The sequence below is a fragment of the Bos grunniens genome, chromosome 4 (genome assembly GCF_055505025.1).
Source record: "Bos grunniens cultivar Pamir isolate PY7600 chromosome 4, Bosgru_T2T1.0, whole genome shotgun sequence".
NCBI lineage: Eukaryota > Metazoa > Chordata > Mammalia > Artiodactyla > Bovidae > Bos > Bos grunniens.
In genome coordinates this window covers 15,191,492-15,213,019 of record NC_141168.1, presented here as the reverse complement: position 1 = coordinate 15,213,019, position 21,528 = coordinate 15,191,492, and the positions used below count along the sequence as shown (strand labels likewise).

General features: G+C 41.9%; 2 protein-coding genes across 8 annotated transcripts in view; both read left to right on the top strand.

Moving 5' to 3' along the window:
- The window catches only part of WEE2 (WEE2 oocyte meiosis inhibiting kinase), a 30,044-nt gene extending 29,451 nt beyond the window's left edge, over positions 1 to 593 (top strand). For all 3 annotated transcript variants that reach the window (XR_015161967.1, XM_086395175.1, XM_086395173.1), the window contains one exon: positions 311 to 593. Coding sequence is in view for 2 of the 3 variants with exons in the window: in XM_086395175.1 (XP_086251301.1) it covers positions 311 to 326 (16 nt within the window). In the remaining variant the exon portion in view is untranslated. The remainder of the gene's footprint in view (positions 1 to 310) is intronic.
- Positions 594 to 2,261: 1,668 nt separating this feature from the next.
- On the top strand, positions 2,262 to 12,972 carry SSBP1 (single stranded DNA binding protein 1). 5 transcript variants are annotated; one of them, XM_086395169.1, is made up of 8 exons: positions 2,262 to 2,314; positions 2,980 to 3,046; positions 4,123 to 4,201; positions 6,093 to 6,153; positions 7,201 to 7,341; positions 7,567 to 7,654; positions 9,212 to 9,300; positions 12,823 to 12,972. In XM_086395169.1, the coding sequence occupies exons 5-8, from the start codon at positions 7,248 to 7,250 to the stop codon at positions 12,864 to 12,866; spliced, it is 315 nt and encodes a 104-aa protein (XP_086251295.1). In that variant the 5' UTR covers positions 2,262 to 2,314; positions 2,980 to 3,046; positions 4,123 to 4,201; positions 6,093 to 6,153; positions 7,201 to 7,247; the 3' UTR covers positions 12,867 to 12,972. The 5 variants fall into 5 exon arrangements, with proteins under 5 accessions (XP_086251295.1, XP_086251292.1, XP_086251294.1 ...); XM_086395168.1 differs by having other exon boundaries at positions 2,296 to 2,495; XM_086395166.1 differs by lacking the exon at positions 4,123 to 4,201.
- The last annotated feature ends 8,556 nt before the right edge of the window (positions 12,973 to 21,528 follow it).

Here is a 21,528-nt window from a genome sequence, read left to right as displayed (position 1 = left end):
ATGTTTAATAAATTTTTTTCAGCTACTCTTCCAGATTATTATTTTTTTAAATTTTCTTATTTCAGGCCTATTTGAGTATCCTTCTGTGTTCTATTTATTTGTTCTCGCCTGTGGTCTACTCTTGTTTAAAGCACAACTGCTGACTGGATATTCACAAGAAGGTCCCTGTTCTCTAAGAGCTCACAGTCAATGCAGAAGAGGAGGCACCTTCATGGGCATTTAAATTTTAATACAAGATAAGACTTAGGGTGTAAAGAAAGTGAAATGGGAAAACGAAGGATGATTTGCATAAAGAATTTTGAAATTACAGGAAAGAACTCTTCTGATGATGAAGACAGAGCAAAGCAACACTGAAGTGTCTGCCATGTTGGGAAGGAGGATCTATTTGATAACAGAAGATGTTTTAACTCTATTCTGCCATGATATCATACATCTTAATATGATTTTCTTTGTCAAAGAAGACAGCACTTGCAACTTTCTCCAGCCAACAAAGAATGTGAATTGATAATTCCCATCTGAGAGAGAATTCAGATTAGCCCAGATTCCCCACTAAGATATTATTCATAAAGTTTTGCATGTGACTTTCAATTTGCACAGTGCTTTCTGCCTTTTTTTTAAAAATAAACTTTTCCACATTCCTTTCTCCAAAGTGTTTGTGAACAGAAAGAAAGAGGGAGTGATTTGAGGCCTAATAAAGAACTTTTAAGGCCAAGTGATTGGATGTGGATGAGCAAATGTGGGTGATCAGGAAGAAGTTTCAAAGGTGATTTCAAGTTCAGGTCTGGCAGAATTTTGGCACCATTAAAACACACAAGGCACTTAGAAGAGGGAAACTGGCTTTGAAGGAAAGGATGAATCTGGTTTTTCACTTGACTCAACAGCTCAAGTGAAAGTAGGATTTTAAAATAGGAAATCATCAGAGGGCAAGTTACAGTAGTAAACTGGGGCATGTAGGATGATTAGTGTCTGAGCAAGGCCTGAAGGCAATTAACATGGTATGTTTCCAGGACAGAACATGTTGAAGGTAGAAGTAAAACAGGTAAGCATCATGAAATATATCAACTAGGAAGTCATACTATTAAGACTGGGTTAAGGTATGTGTTGGAAACCACATGAAATAGTTGATATTTTTTCCTTTTAGGGCAAAAATGGGCCGTTGAAGAGTTTTAAGTAAGGTTCTGAGGAGATTTGCTGATTAGGATGATGTGGCTGTACCTTTTCCAGAAGTTGGACAGTGCCAGGACCAGATGATGGAGAGGCCCGGGGAGGTGCCCCCCAGCCTGTATTCTGCAATCTGTCTTCCTTCTTTCCCCTCTGTCAACAAGGCCAGGATTAGCGGGCACAAGACAAAATTTAAGGGATGGCTAGGAAACCCAGCATTCAAGACTAATGCTTCATTTTAAAATTATTAAAATGAATGAAATCCACAATGAATTCTAAATAAAGGCAAGATCGGTAAGCTTAAGTTAATTAAGAATGCCACTTCCTCGAGAAAAATTATCAGAGATGGAAATTCTTGCAGTTGGAAATAAGGTAAGCAAAGGCTTTTGAAAATATTATCAGTTGTTATACTTCCAATCAAGGTAAAATTATAATTTTGTTTTTGGCGTTAAAAAATAACAGTGTTGTGAGTTTTAATACACCTAATTTTTAAATATTCAATATTTCTTCAAGTACTTTAATGTTCTGGGGAAAAAATGTTCAAATACATAACATGTACATAGGCGTGCACGTTTTTCCTGGTGCCTTAGGAATCTACTTGGCTTATATACTGTATTTAATACAAGTTATATTTTAATTCACGGATTTGTTCCTTAATTCTGACTTTAAAATATTGCACTAATATTTATTTTGATACCCCCCCCCCCTTTTTTTTGTGACCCTTAAATTTTGCACTTTCGGCTCTTTCCCCATTCCTTTTTCTGTTTTATTTTTATTTGTTACTGTTTTTTTCTTCTTGTTTTTGGAGGCTTGATCCTTTCTAGTTTTTCCAGAGGCACAGCTATCCTTTGTTTCGCTCACGTTGCCGAGTCCTGGGCGGACCTCGGAAACTCTTCAAATACAGTAATTTCATTTCATTACAAAGTTAAAATCAGGTTAGCGCGCCAATAGGCAGTGTTGATATATTGCTCCCGCCCGGAAGGAGGCTCCCGGAACTACCGCGTTAAGGGGGCGTGTTTCCCGCAGCGCCGGCTGGCTGCATTTTCACGATGCACTCAGAGGACTTTCCGATTCTTCCTTCTCGCGAGCCTTGAGTCCCGGCAGCACCCGGAAGCGATTCCCTGCCTGGAGGCTGTGCGGACCAGAGTCTCAGGTGAGGGCGGGAGAAAGGGCGTAAGGCCGCAGTCCTGCGTTAGGTGTGCGTATTGCTTTGTCGGCGTATAGACCTCCTCTTCTCGCGCGGAGGACTCTGTGGTTTCGTCTCACCTCCCAGGCCCTATACATTGTTGGTTGGGAGCGTCGGGTTTGAGCAAGGGCGCCCGCACATTTCACCGGTGAGACGGCGAAGCCCAGGGATGGCCTTGTTCTTTGCAAACGGGATTGGAGGCAGTAATGTTTGCGGCAGCACGTTCCAGATTGAAGCGCCATGATAACATTTTAGTATTTGCTGAGCTCTTTGTCTTAGGAGCTGTTTTAGAAGTATTGGGTGTAACAGTGAAGAAATGAAGCAGAAATCCCTGCCAGAAGGGAACTTGCGTTTTAACTGAATTTGGGAAAACAGTGGAATAGAAATGGGGGTAGAATCAGAATTTTTGTATGGGTTAAAAGAAGAGGAAGTTAAGGGGGACCAAAAAAAAAAAAAAAACCGGAAAGGTGCGAGAGATTTTGGGGAGTGGGAGAGGATCCTTGTCTAATGTGCAGGGGCGTAATATGTTACGGTCTCAAGGTTCGTTGCGTAAAAGCCCTGAATGCCGTTAGGAATTTAGGACTTCAGTGAAATCGTGTTCTTGCTATAGGATATAATCTCTTTTTCTTCAGGAAAAGACTAAAGATTAGATTGGAAGAAGAGAGAGTAGAAGCCATGTTTCGAAGACCTGTAGTACAGGTAATCACTTCTCCATGTTAATGTTGAGATGTGTTATTATAAACCATGGCGATCACATTTCTTTAGGGTTTTGCCTGCAGAGGCAGAAGTCATTTGAGCCCACCTGTCTTATGTGTACTTAGTTGATATGAGGGTTGGGGACAGATTTTGGTGGTAGATTGCAAGCTCAGCCGTTTCTGACTCTTTGCGACCCCCATAGACTGTAGCCCACCAGGCTTCTCTGCCCTTGGGCTTCTCCAGGCAAGAGTACTGGAATGGGTGGCCATTTCCTGCTCCAGGGGATCTTCCCGACCCGGGGATCGAACCGCATCTCTGGCATCTTCTGCATTGGCATGCAGATTCTTTACCACTTGAATAAATAGTGTTCATTAAAGCAAAAACAAAACGTTTCTAGTTTACTCACATATATGATGAGAGTAGTTAACTTTTTAAAACGTGTTACTTGTGTGTAGAGCAGTTAGCATTTAAAGTCCTTATTGATCTAAAGTCTATGAGAATTGTTTCAGCTTTTTTTTTTAAATCACGTGGTTTGTTTTCTGACCACCTGCTGCTTTTGTTGTCAGTCTGCCTCCCCCACCACACGCCATCTCCCTGCTGAGGAGAGCAGGTCAAGTCTCAGCAACTCTACAGATGAACTGTGTTCAGAACTCCTCATTTCACCCAGTCAGGCTCCTCACCTAATCTCTTCAGTCAGTCTAGCCAGCCTTGAGTCAGCCTAGACCCGCTTTTCCTCACTTACCTCATTTGGGCACCGAGTTGTATAGATTCTCCTTTATAACACCTCTCATAACTCCATCTTGTTAAGGAAGAATCATTTCCTCAGTGGAACCTGTTCAGGTCTCCTCCACTCTGCTGCAGAATTGGCTCTATATCCTTGGATCCCTGTTTTAACTTATACATACTTTTAAAATATATACCTTTTAATGTGTTGAAACGTGGAAAAGTTTCTCGTGTCTTAATACACAATTCTACAGTATTAAGGTAAATTTAATACCATATATAAAAGGGTTAAAAGTTTAGTTTTAAAAAATTATCCCAGTTAAATAATTCATTCCCTATTTTTGCTTCTCTGGTAGGTCTTGATTTTTGTGTGCCCCCAGTGGGACAGATTATTATTCCATAAAACATGTGAGCTCTGGCTCATCTGAGCATCAGGTTAGTACATTTCTAGAATCATGACATAGGTACCAGTTAGCAGGTTGATTCTTTAGTATGTGGTAACTCATATTTTGGCCACCTCATGCAAAGAGTTGACTCATTGGAAAAGACTCTGATGCTGGGAGGGATTGGGAGCAGGAGGAGAAGGGGACAACAGAGGATGAGATGGCTGGATGGCATCACTGACTTGATGGACGTGAGTCTGAGTGAACTCCGAGAGTTGTTGATGGACAGGGAGGCCTGGTGTGCTGCAATTCATGGGGTTGCAAAGAGTCGGACACGACTGAGCGACTGAACTGAACTGAACTGAACTCATATTTTTATTTTTCTACCCACCTTCTGCCCCCAAGCGTAGTGCTGGGATTCCACAGCCAAAAGTACCCTGGAATGGGTGTTGTTTCCATTGGTAGATACCTACTGTATGTTAACAGTGCCACTTCTGGACACATGTTTCTCTGATATAATGGTTAGCTCTCTGAATCCAGTAATGTTCTCAGTAATGTGTACTCAAATCTTGGCAGTAGCCCTTGAACAGAGGCAGCAAAGGGCAGTGGGAAAGCCAGCAGCCTTGGGGTTGGGGGCCCTGAGTTCCAGCTGTGACTTGCCACTTCTTTCCTGTAGGATTTTGGGCAAGTTACTCACTCTGTCTCTGAACTTCATTTTTGTCATCTGTAAAGTGGTGGTAATTTTACATAGTTTATAGGTTTATTCTGAGGATTAATTGATAAGAGACAAAGCACTTACCTAGTATTCATTAATGATGAACTACTATGGACTATAGCTTGCCAAGCTCCTCTGTCTGTAGAATTTTCCAGACAAGATACGGAGTGGGTTGCCATTTCCTTCTCCAGGGGGTCTTCTCGACCCAGGAATCGAACCTTTGTCTCTTGCATTTGGCAGGCAGTCTTTACCACTGCGCTATCTGGGAAGCCCTTTCAGTAATGATGGCTTTGGTTATCACTGAGTGCTACTGTTACATGGCAGCGACTGTCTTTCTCTGATAGACTGATTTGAACAGTCCTATTTTTGTACTTAATCAAAGAATCATGTTTGTTTATCTTAAATTTTTTCCTTGGGACTGTCAGAAGCACCAATTTTTCCAACATATGTTGTTTACCGTTTTGTGTGCAAGCACAGAAGCACCATGCTGCTGCTGCTAAGTCGCTTCAGTCGTGTCCGACTCTGTGCGACCCCAGAGACGGCAGCCCACCAGGCTGGGATTCTCCAGGCAAGAACACTGGAGTGGGTTGCCATGTCCTTCTTCAATGCATGAAAGTGAAAAGTGAAAGTGAAGTCGCTCAGTCGCGTTTGACTCTTAGCGACCCCATGGACTGTAGCCTTCCAGGCTCCTCCGTCCATGGGATTTTCCAGGCAAGAGTACTGGAGTGGGGTGCCATTGCCTTCTCCGGAAGCACCAGAGAGGCCTGGGAATGGACTCTTGTGGACTCCCCGAGCCTTCTTTGTGCCTGTGGGCTTCTGCAGGAGGCTGCCCCTGTGTGTGGTCCTCCTGGCTGTGGGGTTTCCCCAGTGGTTCAGTGGTAAAGAATCTCCCTGCAATGCAGGAGATGCAGGAGATGTGGGTTCAGTCCCTGGGTTGGAAAGATCCCCTGGAGGAGGGCATGGAAACCCACTCTAGTATTCTTGCCTAGAGAATCCCATGGACAGGGGAGCCTGGCAGGCTATAGTCCATAGGTTTGCATAGAGTTGGATGTGACTGAAGCCACTGAGCATGCATACATGCCTGGCACTGTGATGGGTGCACCTCTCTTGTGTGGGTGTGTGCCTTAGGGGCTGCTGACTGGGTGGTGACCAGGTGTGAACGGGTCTTCTGTTTACACTTGCCTTTGCCCCTGTACTAACGCTGTTTTACTCATTTGTTCCACTTTAGGTACTTCGTCAGTTTGTAAGGCATGAGTCTGAAGTAGCTAGCAGTTTGGTTCTTGAAAGATGTAAGTAGTAGCTGATTTCCAGTTTTTACAGCAATGTGCTCATGTTCTCAGATACGTTGCAGAAGAGGTGCATCCATGGGGTTATACTCTGTTAACCGTCATGCTTTTGGTTCATATCTGCCTCTCTGTCCTTGGCTTCTTATCTCTTCCTATCAGGCTGCAGGAGCCTTCTGTAAACCTGGTTCTTCTTCCCTTATCATACACTTTTTACCCACTCTTATTGTCGCTTTCCTGCCAAAGAAATTCCTTTGGTCCTTTTTGGTTATCCAAGACATCCAAGGCTGTGTGCTAGTTGGCTGAAGCCGTGAACGTTTGTGAAAAGTGATTGTTTCACAGAAATAGTCCCTGTATTTATAAAGATTTTCAGATCTCAATTTTGTTCTTTTAACCATACAAACAGTTTAAAAATTTTTTTAAAAGGTATTTAAAAGATGAATTGATGGTTTTGAACTGTGGTGTTGGAGAAGACTCTTGAGAGTCCCTTGGATAGTAAGGAGATCAAACCAGTCCATCCTAAAGGAAATCAGTCCTGAATATTCATTGGAAGGACTGATGCTGAAGCTGAAACTCCAATATTTTGGCCACCTGATGCGAAGAACTGACTCATTGGAAAAGACCCTGGTGCTGGGAAAGATTGGTGGCAGGAGGCAAAGGGGACAACAGAGGATGAGATGGTTGAATGGCATCACTGACTCGATGGACTTGAGTTTGAGCAAGCTTCGTGAGTTTGTGATGGACAGGGAAGCCTGGTGTGCTGCAGTCATGAGGTCGCAAAGAGTTGGACACGACTGAGTGACTGAACTGAAAAGAAGAATTTAGATAAAGAGCTTAATGCTTGTTTTGTGGGGTTCTATGGATAGTTTCTCCTTTCTTATCAGTCCTGTTTTTTCCCCTGAGCCTCTTTTTATTTGCTCCTCACACTTGTTTTCTGACCTTCTAGTGCTTGGGTTTTGCTTAATGCCGAGATTGAAGTTGAAGTAGTGATTGTAGCTGTTCCTCTTCTGGACATTTCTGTCAGTCTTATGTTATCTACAAATTGCTTTTCAGCTCTGAATCGCGTGCAGTTGCTCGGTCGAGTAGGTCAGGACCCTGTCATGAGACAGGTAGAAGGAAAAAACCCAGTCACGATATTTTCCCTAGCAACAAATGAGATGTGGCGATCAGGGGAAAACGAAACCTACCAAATGGGTGAGTATAAAAGACTGGGGTTTTAGTTTTATCCGCAGCAAATAGACATTATTTAGTGTGAATTGTCTAATTAGATACTTTAAGAATACTTTCGGAAAGGATCTTCCCTAACTCTGTCCTGTCTCTTAGAAACCATGGCGTAGCTTAGCTGGACACTATGTCCTTTTGCAGTTGTCCTTTGCATTTGTAACCACATTCCCTGTCCTTGTGATTCTTGTGACTTAGGTGATGTCAGTCAGAAGACAACATGGCATAGAATTTCAGTGTTCCGACCGGGCCTCAGAGATGTGGCGTATCAGTATGTGAAAAAGGGGTAAGTTGAAGAAGGAGGGAGCTTACAGGTTGAATGGTTTAAAATACAAACTAGGAGCGTGTTTTCATGGAGTCTGTAGCTCTTCTATTTATAAAGTACCACTCATTACTTTGGGTTAGCCCAAGAGGTATTTATTCAGTGCTTAATACTGTATGTGTAGCGTCATATGTGACTAGTTTAAAGGTTTTAACATGGTTTAGCCTTTTAAGAACTTAGAACTTAGGACAGTAGGATGTGAACTTGAACAGCACTGATGAGGTGAGAGAGAAGGCAGAGGGCGCCGTGTGCCTGTCACGGGTGCAGCAGTGCTCATGAGGGTTCCCAGGCCACCATGGCCAGCGACCCCAATGCTGGCTGTCTTGTCCTTGGCATCACGTGGTGGCTTGACAGAGGGTCTGGGAGGTTGGGAGCCTGATGCAGTGAGGTATTCTGGTGATAATTCAGGGCAGTTAGTTCATATTTGATAATTTTATATGAACTTAGCAATTCCGTTTTGAAATGTTTGGATTATGTATAAGAAGTGTCTTTTCCAAACCCTCAGAAGGACAAAAGGTTGTGTTTAACAGCAGCTGTAGTCATAGTTTAGAAATGTATTATAGAAATAAAACATTTCATGAAACATAAGTTTAGCAATAATTAAAATTTCTGTTTTTTTAATAATCGCATACCTTTTCTTCAGATGAACTTCCATTGTCGTGTGTGTATGGTATGTAGAGGACGTTTCAAGGAAAAGGCATCGATTTCACCTGCTGGTTGGTGAATCTGTGTGGCCGTTCCCTTTGGCACCCAGTCGTTTTACTAGTCTGCTTTCTGTATTGTGCAGTAGCAGTGCTGTTAAATTCTGAAATTGGTGCCACTGTGGCCATTTTCTACCCTTTAAAGTCGGCGTTACATTTGTCTTCTAGTTCAGCCTTTTAGAGAGTGCAGAATAGTCTTAGTAATTAACTCTGGGTGAAATAATACTAAGCTGAAAACTTGTATTTTGAATTTTAATAATCTAAAGTCATTTGAGAGTAAGTTCATGAACCTCACTATAGAAAGGAACTGAAAAATAAGTGAAAAAAAAATCAACGAATCTGTTAAGATAATTCAGGGTCAAAGGGGATAGAAAAATCACATGTTGGAAATCAATCATAGAGATTTAAATGATGCTCTTCATTTTCAGGGTCTTAAGGTTGCTTTTTTTTTTTTTTAATTAAAACTTGGAACTTTTTTTTTTAAACTTCATAAGGGTCACAGGCAGCTAAAGGATGAAAACATCCTTTTTTCCAGTGTGGCAAGGCAAGTCCACGTGTACTTTATGGTTCAGTACTCTTATTCTTTGCCTGTGCCTCGTGGCTTGCAGGATCTCAGTTCCTGGATCAGGCAGTGAAGGCGCGGCGTCCTAACCATCAGGAAACTGTTTTAGCGCTCTTAATTCTGAATTTTGAGAAGTGGTATGTGTGATTATCTATTTCATCCTTGAAGACTATACTCATTGCTCTTTTCTGACCTGGCTCTCTGCTGTAAAGCATATTGAAATCTCCAGACTAAAACTGGTAATTTTTATTTTATCAGGTCTCGAATTTATGTGGAAGGGAAAGTAGACTATGGTGAATATACGGATAAAAATAATGTCAGACGACAAGCAACAACAATTATAGCTGGTAAGGCTCTTGTGATAATCGCTATTCTTTTTTTTTTTTCTTTGAACGCTTGGCTATGTTGCAGCCTTACCTGAGGCTATTAGTACTGATGCTTATGAGATTGTAAGGCACCTCACCAGGAGAATCCCGAGTGGAGTTTGTGAGCCTGCTCTAAGTTTCTGTGTATATATATCTCTTCTTTCAGAAAGCGATCTCTGTACTCACAGTTTTAGTTCACAAGTAACTTTAGAATTATCCATTGCACTGTTGCCTCTTTGAAGGACATGGCCTAAATGGAAAAGCATGTACCAAGAAGAGTTAAACTAATAGTGGCATCAGACATTTGTACAGCTTCATTCAGAGCCTGTTTGGTACTTAACATGATTTTGTTTTAAACTCCTGTTGTTCTCATTAAACAAAATACAAAACAACATGGAAACATGGACGCACAGAGCTTAAAGGAGGTTAAGAAGATATCCTCTAGAGGAGAGTGTTCAAGCTTTTCTGAAAATTCTGCAAGAATTTTGAAACCAATATATACCCCTTTGAACATGTTTAAGTTGACATTAAGAGTTTTTTTCAATATAAAATTGTTGCTTTTAAAGGTATTAAGGGATCTGAATACCATAACAATTTGGTATCCATCATCATTAAAAAGATACAAGCTCTTCGACATTTGGAAAGTTTATGATTCCCTTTTCTCTGAACTTGTTTTTCAATCCCATTTTCTCCTTAGAAGTGTATCTTAATGTATCTTAATATAATCTATTGTATAGTCAAAAATATTTTATTATTTTATTTTGTTAAATGTAACAAAAGTACATACATAAATAGAAATTTTAAAATATTTTAAAAAACTTTGTGATAGTGAGGCTCTGAATATTGGGTTTCTCCTTGAATAGGTTATCATTACAGTTGTTTTTAGAACATAATTGACCAAAACAACTGTAATATGTAAGTACAAAAGCTGTAACATTTTATTGAAAATGTGTCTTAATGAGATAGATGATGCATTTTGTTGTCTTTTGGATTAATTGCTAAAATAAAAGTTATTAGACATTCTGTTTTCTTTTTTATGGATATAAAACTCAAGAAACTTTATTTTCTTAAGTAGATGAGAATGAAAGAGCTATTTATGAGCCTCTGAGATATGCCAAAATTAGATATTTAAAAATTAACTTTTTATTATGGAAAATGTCAAACATACACAAAAGGAGAGAGGAGTGAAAAACAAAAGCTCCTGTCACGCAGCTTCAACAGTTATCAGCAGATGGCAAACAATATTTCATCTATGCACCGGCCTACTTTCTCCCACCTGGATCATTCTGAGTGAATCTGAGACATTGTATCATCCATAAATATTTCAGTAGGTGTCTCGGAAATGTATGGATTCCTCTTTATAGTGCTATTATCAGAGCTAGTGTTAAGAACTCATTATTAAATTTATCTTTTACTAGATGTCATAGTATTGAAATTTTTTTGATTGCTCCATGTACAGCAATCTATACATTATATTACATGGTTTATATATATCTTAAGTCTTATTTAGGGCTTCCCTGGTGGCTCCGAGGTTAAAGCGTCTGCCCACAATGCGGGAGACCTGGGTTCGATCCCTGGGTTGGGAAGATCCCCTGGAGAAGGAAATGGCACCCCACTCCAGTACTCTTGCCTGGAGAATCCCATGGAGGGAGGAGCCTGGTGGGCTACAGTCCATGGGGTTGCAGAGAGTCAGACACGACTGAGTGACTTCACTTCACTAAGTCTTATTTTAAAAAAAAAGAATTTAGATTTGGGAGGCTAAAAGTCTGACAACTTAGGTCTCCTAACCGACAGATTTTCCTTTTTCTCTTTGAACTTGTTCTAGAGTTCATGTCTTAACTACTATGCCTTATTGATAAATTATAATTTGTTATAAATAATAAGCATATATTTTCTTACTACTTTCTTGAAAGTATATTGACCTTGAGAACCAATATAGGTATCTTCCTCCCCTCATTATTAAACCTAAGAGAAGGTTCTTTCTGACCAGTTTGCTTTCATATTTCTTGAGTGTCTTGAGTAAATCGCTTCCTGCTTGCCCTGTTCTTCCTTGGCTCATTCTTGCAGAGGTATCTAACTGTTTAAAAATTTTTTTTCAGACCTGTGTATGGTATAAAGCTATGCCTGTGGTTTCAGCAGTGGAAAATCAAGCTTTCTAATAAAATAGTTGACATATTTATGAAGCATTTAATACTTTCATCTTCCACTGTAAACCTATTGTGTGGGCAAATTTCAAATTTAAATTGTGTGAAGTTTTATAGACCAGGTCAAAGAGAAACATTTCAAATTATCTGCCATTTTCTTCTTGTCACTATTATTCACCAGCATGGATGATTAAGCAATTAACATAGGTTTATGGCTAACAGTAAAATGAATAGGTCTTTAGTACCCTTAGGATGGAAGGGAATAGAGTATAATTTGGCTCATCTGTTTTATAGGCTATGTTTTTTTTCTCTTAGAAATCAGTGTAACTTAAAAATAACCACCAGCAGGTGGCAGTCTTGTCTTTTTACATAGTGATGTCAACTTGGATAATCTCTTCTGAAATAACCATTCTGTACCAAAATACTCTAGTTTTAGAAGACTGTAGTCATGAACAAATACTCAGTTATTGTATAGTAACCATTTTTTGGATAATTCTAAAGTTTTAAGAATGTCAGTGTTTCAGGATTATGTAGAAGGTACTGCTTCTTTTCTTTTGCTTGTTCTAAACTAATTGTTTCTGGGCAACCTTTTAGGAGCAGTGTCTGATGTTTTTGGATAAAAATGCTCCCTCTGAAATATTGATTACTAGAAAATTTCCCAGGAATAAATGTGTAAAACTCATTTTGTTTTAAAATTTAAAAGTAGCGTGTGTTCTGTATGAGTGTTCAGACTTAAAAAACACAAATAGATCTGTCTGTCCTGATGGGGCCGTTTTGAACCCCGTCCTTCCCCCTTCCCTCCAGCATGTGGTATGTGATGCCACGATCCTTTTCTGTGTTAGGATGTGCTCCTTGGTTTACTGGCATCTGTCTGAGTGTTGCAAGCATCAAAGTGTGTGACTAGCTCTTTTGTAGAAAGTTACCACTGAGAAGACCTTTGCTACCTTCAGGGAAGACAAGAAGTATCCCACCTTTTCTCACAAGGTCTGAATTATTGATAAACCGTCAAAGCCCAGCTTTTACCTCCATTATGCCTATCACATATACCTGTTAAGAACATCAGTTAGTTCACTTGCTCAGTCGTATTCGACTCTGCGGCCCCATGAACTGCAGCTCACTGGGCTTTCCCGTCCATCACCGATTCTGGAGCTTGCTCAAATGCATGTCTATCGAGTTGGTGATGCCATCCAACCATCTCATCCTCTGTCGTCCCCTTGTCAGCAGGAACCTAGTATTTTGAGAATTTGTCTAAAGTCTCTTTGGTGACTAGCACTAAAATACGTATCTGGTAAAAGGGAATGATTAAGTGAGGTGGAGAAAGAGTTCTGAAAATAACATTTCTGCTTTGGCTTCTTTACAGATAATATTATATTTTTGAGTGACCAGATAAAAGAGAAGCCGTAGACTGGACGATTCTTCTCTGGCCGGCGTTTGGTACAGTCTCATTTCCAAATCATGATAGTGTTTATAGTTTCTAAGGACAAGAATTAAAATACTCTTCATTGTAAAATGAGTGATAACATTTTCCTGACCGTCACTCCCCTTCCCCTTTTTGTGTCATGAACTCTGGTAGCTCCTGCCTGTTAATGATATTCACTGATTGTTTATTCTTTAAGAGATGGTTTCTGTGTACAAAATCGTGAACTTTTAGGTTCATCCATGTTATGGCAAAGGGATGAATGTCCTTTGGGAAGGGCCCCCCGCCCTCCCCACTTTTTTGTGCACACTTCTATTATAGCATAGAGTCAACCACCACAGTGTTTTTGAGTATTGCTGTATGTCAGACATTTATCCCATGGTTGTAGATACTGATTTCCTTATCTGGTTTATAGACCAGAAGCCAAGGGCTGTATCTTCTTCGTGTACTTGCATGTTTAACCAGTACTTTGCAAAGAGTAGGCAATAAATGTTGACACGTGAATGATCCCAATAGGATAATGAGCTTTAGCCCAAAGTGAAGGGGTTTGCTGAGCAGCGGTTAGTATCTAACCTAAATAGCTTCAAGACTAAGCTACCTCAGTCCCGTCTTTTGTCCTTGGACAGTTTCACTAGTAGCATTCATGAAACAGTTTACCACTGGGAAAGACCTGAAGTGCAACTGGGGTGAAATTGTCCATCTCCAGGAGGTGATCCAGGGGCTCTGGTTTCACTGTTTTCTGTCTTTCTAAGCCCCTGTTCTCTGTTCTTTTCGTCTCATGCGGAGCGCTCTGTTTAGGGAGCCCCCTAAACCCCCTCTGGCACTGCGTCTGTAGGTCAGCGCCCCAGGTATGTTTCCCTTTAATTTTTCTACGTGGTCTTCTGCTGTACATACTGTGTACACTTGGGTACACACAGTCACACTTGGGTACACACAGTCACTTTCATCATAAGATTCTGAAAATCACAGAGCACTAAGAATTTACTAGTAATGATTATATAAGATAAACTCAGTGATTTAAATGCGTCTTGTACTTTCTGAAGTTGGCATCAGTCCCTGCCCGGTGTGCGCGCTCCTTTGCTGCTGTGTACAGAGGCTGGCTGCTGCTGGGCAGGTTGTCGGGTCACACGGTAGAAGTCCCTGTTCTCAGGCTCCAGCTCCGCCTCTAGCCCAGCCTGGTTATTTGTGTCCCAGGCTGTGTGTCCTCTCCCCCTGCCTCTGAGTGTGGTGTTCACTGTAGCTTACATCCTGCTGGACTTAAACAGGAACCGCATTCACATGTTATTTTATGGGCCCTTGGCTGTTCTGAGGTATCTTCTGCACACTGCAACAGCTTTTTGTACTCATACTACAGTTTGGCTAAGGAAAATTGGAGTTCCCTAGTTTATCCTTTACATGCCAAGATATGGGAGAAAATTACTGTTTCCTCATATCAACCGTCTTTAAATTTAAATTTTTTTTTTCCAGCCACCTTTTTCTTTTCCTTTTTCCTATAACTGGGACCATTAATCAGCATGTTACATCTGCCCTCTTGGTTCCCACAGTAAAACTGTCTGGTGTTGTAGTACTCACTCCTTGACCCCACATTCCTTAAAGCAAAATTGTAAAGTAGATAAAATTTGTCTTTGGGACAACTTTTTATTCTTGTCCTCAGCAAAGCTACTTTTATGCCCCTTCAAAGTTGTAAGAGGTCATGCATATAAGTATTCCTGTTTAAACTGGGTGATGAATCTGTGCTTTGGGAAAGTGACATGGTGAACAAAACAGCTTAATTGCCAAGTGATTGTGAGTCCGGGGCAGTCTGGTGCAGGGGCCAGAGAGTGTGTCCTCCAGGATCTTGTGAGCTGAGGGGCTCTTCTGCAGACTCCCACTGAAGTTCACTTGAGAGGCTTTGAGGTGGGCAGTGGGGCGTTCAGAATTAGGTGTTCAGGGCGGAGGCCTCAGCGTGCACGTGATGCTACAGACCTGGGGTCCACAACCTGGGGGGCTGTGGGACCATCAACTCTGCCCTCCCCTGCAGGCAGCCCCGGCTGCTGAGAAACCTCCTGCGGTTCCCAGGCTGGTCTCAGAGGAGACGGAGAATCCAATAGCAGTCACGGACCGTGGGGGTCTTTTTCCTTATTTCATGGTCTTACAATGTCAGGGACCGTACCTGTAGAAGACTGCTCTGTGACTTTGATTTTGGGATTCCATGTTAGTTTAATGATGAGTATGATATGGGGAAGTGTGGGAGAAAGAGTGTCAAACAGCATGTGTGGTTTGAAAATATATCCCGTATTTGAAAAAGAAGTAAATGATAATAGATATATACCTCAAGAAGTCTAGAAGGAGAAAAACAAAATGTTCTGATGATCTCTGAATGGGAAGATTGTGTATGTTTTACTTTACACTTTGGTGTATTTTTTTTTTTTTTTTTTAAGCATTGAGTATGTATTACTTTTATAATAAGAAATAAAGCTGTTTACATTTTGGGGGAAAAAAAAAACCCAACTTTTCCATTATTTCCAAGCCAGGCTCTCTCTCATTCACGTCATGCTTAGAAACGTCATCTTTTTTTCTTGTATTCTCCTCTTTAAGTATATACAACCTGGAAGGGTTGACTTTAAAGACTATCACATATGAGATCCACTATTTGCTGTGAGGTGCAGTTCTCAGAGAGTCATCCTTTTCTTAAAAATCGCTGGGTGCTTACTTTTCCAAAGACATCCAGAATCATCAAAGACATTTTTCTGTGGCTATTTTGGGGATTACCTGTCATTGCCAACTGGGTTTCAGCCTAACCTTCGTAGCTCATTTAGGGGAAATTAATGGTAGTTTTTCTCACTGTTCCTAAAAGATAACATGCAGTTCTTGAGGGCAGGGTTGTCTTTTACTCAGACTGCCCTTTTACCCTTGTCCAGCTCAGCCTGGCGCAGTGATGGCTTAGGGCTTTGTAAATGCGTATTCTGTCAGACTGCACTGGGACATTGACATGCAAATGAGGGCAGGATCACCTTACTTGTTTTCCTGTCAGGGTTTGCATTATATGCCCTGAAGATTGGTGGGAGTAATAGCAAGCAAATCATCATAGAAAACAACAGATCGTCACAAGGTTAGTGAGTTATAGAGAAATATCTTACAATCATATTAGTGGCTGCACACCAATCCCTGAGCTAAGTACTTTTTACTATTGACTCATTTAACTATTACACTAAGAAGAAGGTCATATTATCCCCATTTTATAGGTGAGGAAACTTGAAATTGAGAGATTAAGACACATGTCAAAGTGGTGCAGCTTGTAAGAGGCACATCTGGGGTTTGAACTTGGATAGGTGAGGTTTGCATTTTGCTTTCTGCCCGTAGCCTCCTTAGGGGCTTCCCTGTAGCTCAGCTGGTAAAGAATCCACCTGCAGTGCAGGAGACCCCGGTTTGATTCTTGGGTCAGGAAGATCCCCTGGAGAAGGGGTAGGCTGCCCACTCCAGTGTTCTTGGGCTTCCCTGGTGGCTCAGTTGGTAAAGAATCCACCTGCAGTGTGGAAGACCTGGGTTTGATCACTGGGTTGGGAAGATTCCCCCGGAGGAGGGCATGGCAACCACTCTGGTATTCTTGCCTGGAGAATCCCATGGACAGAGGAGCCTGGTGGGCTACAGTCCATGGGGTCACAAAGAGTTGGAAATGACAGCTACTAGGCACAGCGCAGCGTAACCGCTTTCCCACTCCTGTTGACCTTGAATAACCAGAACCCCACTGCTGACTTCTGCCTGGAGCCCCATGCAGGGTGCATCTGAATCACACCAGGATTCCGTACCTTCTAGGCTTTATTTGAGGAAGAATTATGAGTGATGGGGAAATACCACCACCTCTTTAGTATTCTTTCTCATTTTCAGTTTAATGATTCCCACAGGAAAATAAATAACAGTTAATATCCCTACCAGGTTATCTTTACATATTCCTCTTCTTTTTTATCAAGCAGTGTCTCTTTACTGGTTAAAATAAGTTCAGGGTGTCTGCTCCTTTTATTGTTTCCTCCAGTTGTTTCCTTCCTGCTGAGTGTTAAGATGGTCCGGAAGATTGTTCAAGAATTTGTCAGGCTCACTTTTTAGAGAGAGACTTTTGGCTGGCACCAGCATCATTGACGTCCCCTCTCATTCTCTTTTTACTGTTCATCCATTAGCTCTCTGCCATGCTTTGAACCTCAGGGTCCTGCTTGTCCATATTGGTGTACATCTTGTCGCTTTCTTGGTTTTCTCCTCTACCTGTCACTTGGGAAAAAGGTGGTCTGTCATAATAGTTCACTGAAGGCTGTGCAGTCACAGAGCCTGCATTTGAATCTCTGCTTTGGTCAGAGCAGCTGAGTGAACTCTGGTGAGTTTCCTAACTTGCCATGCCGTGATTTTTGTTGTTTTGTTTTCCTGTGAATAAACCAGGGGTAATAGTAGTCCTACTTTTATGGCCCTCCTGTGAAGAACATAGTAAATAATACATGTAACTTATATAGCACATAGTAACTGCATCAAGTGCTCAGTACGTACTGGATGTTATTACTGTTGTTACGGTTATTTTAAGTAAGGTGTATTTCTCTTCCAGCCACCACGTCCATCTCACTGAGTCTCACGGGATCCCAAGAGGGCATTTCCGTTTATTGTCCTTTACCTTTTTGTGGTGGTATTATCAACACCCGTGGATTTCTGAGCACATATTCCACTGTGGTCATTCTTTTTTCTTGGCTTTGTTGTTAGTCTTCTATGTCTATTTCCCATTAACCTGGGCATCTTTTTAAACACAGAAGCCACGTGGGCACCTGTCATATGCCATGTATCCATGTAGCCAGGACATAAGGCTGAATATAACAGGGCTCCTGCATTGAAGGAACTCACGGTGTAGGACGGTGGGGCTTGGGTGGGGAGGACGAAAGCAGGAGGCTGTGTAGTCAAGTATGATAGTCACAGTAGAAACAGTCCTGCGAGGCACAGAAGAGAATAGTTGGGTCAGAAAGCAGCATGAACAGAGGTCCAGAAACTTAAAGGTCTATGAAACATTCAAGGAGAAAACACAAAAAGTAGTTTGAGGCTAGACTGCGAAGGGCGTTGAAAGCTTGTAGAGAACTTTGGCAGTAGGAGCCTTAGAAGGTTTCACAACAGGGAGATCTCATCAGAATTGTCCTTTAAGAACTGTGTAGACAGGGGAAGGGTTAGAAGGAGGAAAGCAGAGCTACTGAATAAGCCTGGGAAGGGTTAGTAGAATGGGGATGAGAGGTAACATGATGGCCGTGTGGGATTCACGTGGACTCATTCATCTGTGTGCCTACTATGTGCCAGATCCTGTGCTAGGCCCTGAGCAGGGGATGCAGAGAACACGTAACTCCTACCCAGGATCTAGTGGTGACAGAACACGTGTGCTGGTGGTAAGAGAAAAGTCAGAAGAAGATTTGAAGCTTCTGCTTGGGCAGCTGCGGAGATAGTGACGTTTTTATTTGAGACTAAGGAATGTGGGCGCTGGGGCCTTGAAGATCCCCCTTCATGGATTCAGCCTTGTTGTGGCGAAGGGGCTTGCATAACTCTCTGAAGCTGTGAGCCATGCTGTGCAGAGCCCTCCAGGATGGACAGATCATAGCGGAGAGCTCTGACAAAGTGTGGTCCACTGGAGGAGGGAATGGCTAGCCACTCCAGTATTCGTGCCTTGAGAACCCCATCAACAATATGAAAAGGCAGGAACATACAACACTGGAAGATGAGGGCCCCAGATTGCCAGGTGTCCACTATGCTACGGGGCAGGGGAGGGCAACAGAGGGTGAGACGGTTGGATGGCATCGCTGACTCTATGGACATGAGTTTGCGCAGGCTCCAGGAGATAGTGAAGGACAAGGGAACCTCACATGCTGCAGTTCACGGGGTCACAAATAGTTGGGCATGACTTAGCTACTGAGCAACAACAACAAGGAACATGGATGTGGGAGCAGATTTGAGAAGAGGGAAGATACTGAGTTTAGTTTTGTTTAGTTGTAGACTTTCTAGCTTATATTTGGGAGGGTGAAGATTAATGAGTCTGGTGCTCAGAAGAGATGCTGAGGCAAGAGTGACATTTTTTTCTTCCCTCCAGACACATTGTAAGCAGATTTTTGTGAGGTAACCTTCAAATGTGGCCAGGATTCCAGCTTTCTGATGTGGAAAGCCATATTGTGGGAAAGATTTCCAGTTGTCTACTTTTTACGATATGGGGTTGGTTTTAATCAGGAATGGTATGATGACAGACACAAAGACAGCTGTCTGTGAGAGGAGTTCCTTACTTGCAGTTCCCGAGTGGAGGGCATGGGCCACACCATGCACACATGGGGAGGTGCCAGGGTAAGTCAGGAGGCAGCGGGAGCAAGGGGAAAGCGTGGGTGAGACAGGATAGGGGAGCCGAACAAGATTAGGGTTAGTCAGCTCACATAGATTTCAGTAGGCAGTGGGTAATGGGTGGTCCCTAAGTGTCGGGTACCTGGCCGTGGGGGATTTCAGGCAGAGGAATAGTGTCCTGGTGAGGGCTATGAGCTCAGGAGGCTGATGAGGGCTGTGAACTCAGGGCTGCTTTGATGTGCATATCAAAGGCATGCTTGTGGGCAACTCCTCTACTATTTCTAGGAATCAGCTACCATTTGGGGATGGGGTGGGGGCAGTGGGTCCCATGATCTGCCAGGCCCCAAGATGTCAAAACATCGTAAAATACAGAAAATAAGACGCATTGTTTAAAAGAAGAAGCATGCATTTGCTGCCCAGTATCTGTTATTCCTTCTACATTTACGGAACCCATACTTTTTGGGGGTGACAGTGTAAACAGCAAAAGTACTGCATTCCTATTCTCCTTTGCAGTTAAGAATTGCTTGGGGCTGGGGGCTGGGGGGGCGCGTGTAAGCAGAAGTCATCTGTTGGCATTTCCAGGAAAGTTCCTTCAGTGACCTAAGTCTGCCGGGAGGCCTATCCTGTGTGCTTCTCTTCACTGTCATCTGACTTTCTTGCCTAAAATGTGGCCATGGTGGCTGAATCTCCAGTAGCCATCTTGAAGCATGAGATGGTCTTCGGCTGTGGAAGAAAGAGGAAGCTGGGATCCGTGATGACCATGGAGCCACCACACCAGTCCCAGACAGTCTACTTCTGGACTTCTTTTGGCAACACAAATAAATCTACCTTGTAGCCACTTGTTTGTGCTTTGCAGTTAAATCTAATTAACGAATTCACACATTTTTAACCTTTTATCTCCATACAGGTGATCAGCTCATTACTCTCACCTTTCTCTTGCATGACTCTCCACTGAGAGTAGAAGGTATCTTACTTCTGCTCACACAGTCCTCCAGGCTTTTCACTTAACATCTTATTCTGAATTCGAGGAGGAGATTGGGATATAAGACCTACACAGCACCTTAACAGCGTTAAAAAGAGTGAATCTGAGCACCCTCATCAAATAAATACTGTGTAATGTTGCTTGAAGTCCCTAATGAGGACCCTTAGTTTAACAGCTCCCTGTTAAATAAAGGAGCACTTAAGAACAGAAATACTACCCTCATACTTCCCCTGCCAGTATAGTAGACCAAGTAATCTGGAGTGAGATTTCCCAGAGGAAAAGTAACTGAATCCTGAGTTTAACATAGTTTGTATTGCATCATTGAATGTCTTAATTGAGGCTGCAATAACAAAGTACTATAGACAAAGTTACATAAACAACGGACATTTATTTTGTCACCATTATGGAGGCAGGGAGCCCTAAGATCAGGTGCCAGCATGGTTTCTTATGACGCCTGTGCTCCTGGATTCGAGGTGGCTGCCATCTACTGTGTGCTCACATGACCTCTTGTTTGTGGGTGCTGGTAAGGAGAGAGCTCTCATGAGGAACTAATCCTGTTGTATTGGCACAGTGAGAAAGGGGGGGGAAAGTGTTAAGATAGCAAAGAAAGTTGCAAATGTTGGGATTCCATAGAATATACAAGGGAAACAATAGATGAGTAATTAGGAGTTGCTGGAAATAAGATCAGTATATGAAAGTCAATTGCAAACAGCCAAGAAAATGTAATTTCAAAAAAGATCGTATACACAAGCACATCAGAAGATGGAAGGTGTCCTCAAGTGTGTGGTCCCTTTGGAGGATGTTACAAAACTTTTGAAATGCATGAAAAGACAAACTGGTATGCCATGTTTATTGGAAGCATCAAAATGTAAAGATGTCAGTCCTCCCCAAGTTGATGTTTTATAGATCAGAAAATTCCTAGAAGTGTTCTGGGGGCAACTGGATGAGCTGATAGTAAAGATGTATTCTTGAGCAAAAGTCTGAGACCAGGCATTATGCTCCTAAAGAGGAAGGGTGAGATGGGGGCTTGCTCTGCCAGGTGGCAAGGCAGGTTTTTTTTTTTAAAGTAATAAATGAAGTATAATATGGGTGCAGAAATAAGCAAATAGAACAGTTGTATAGAATAGAGAACTCAGAAACAGGACATGCATATATGGAAATGATAGGGTGAAAGTGGCATTATAGATCACTAGATTATAGATTATTCAATAAATGTAGAAAAATTTATTATCCATATAGGAAAAAAATGAAGTTGAATCTCTACATCTTATACAAAAGTCAATTCTTGGTTATTTAAAGAGGAAAGGAAAAACAAAATTTTAGAAGAAAGTACAGGATAATGGCTAGGT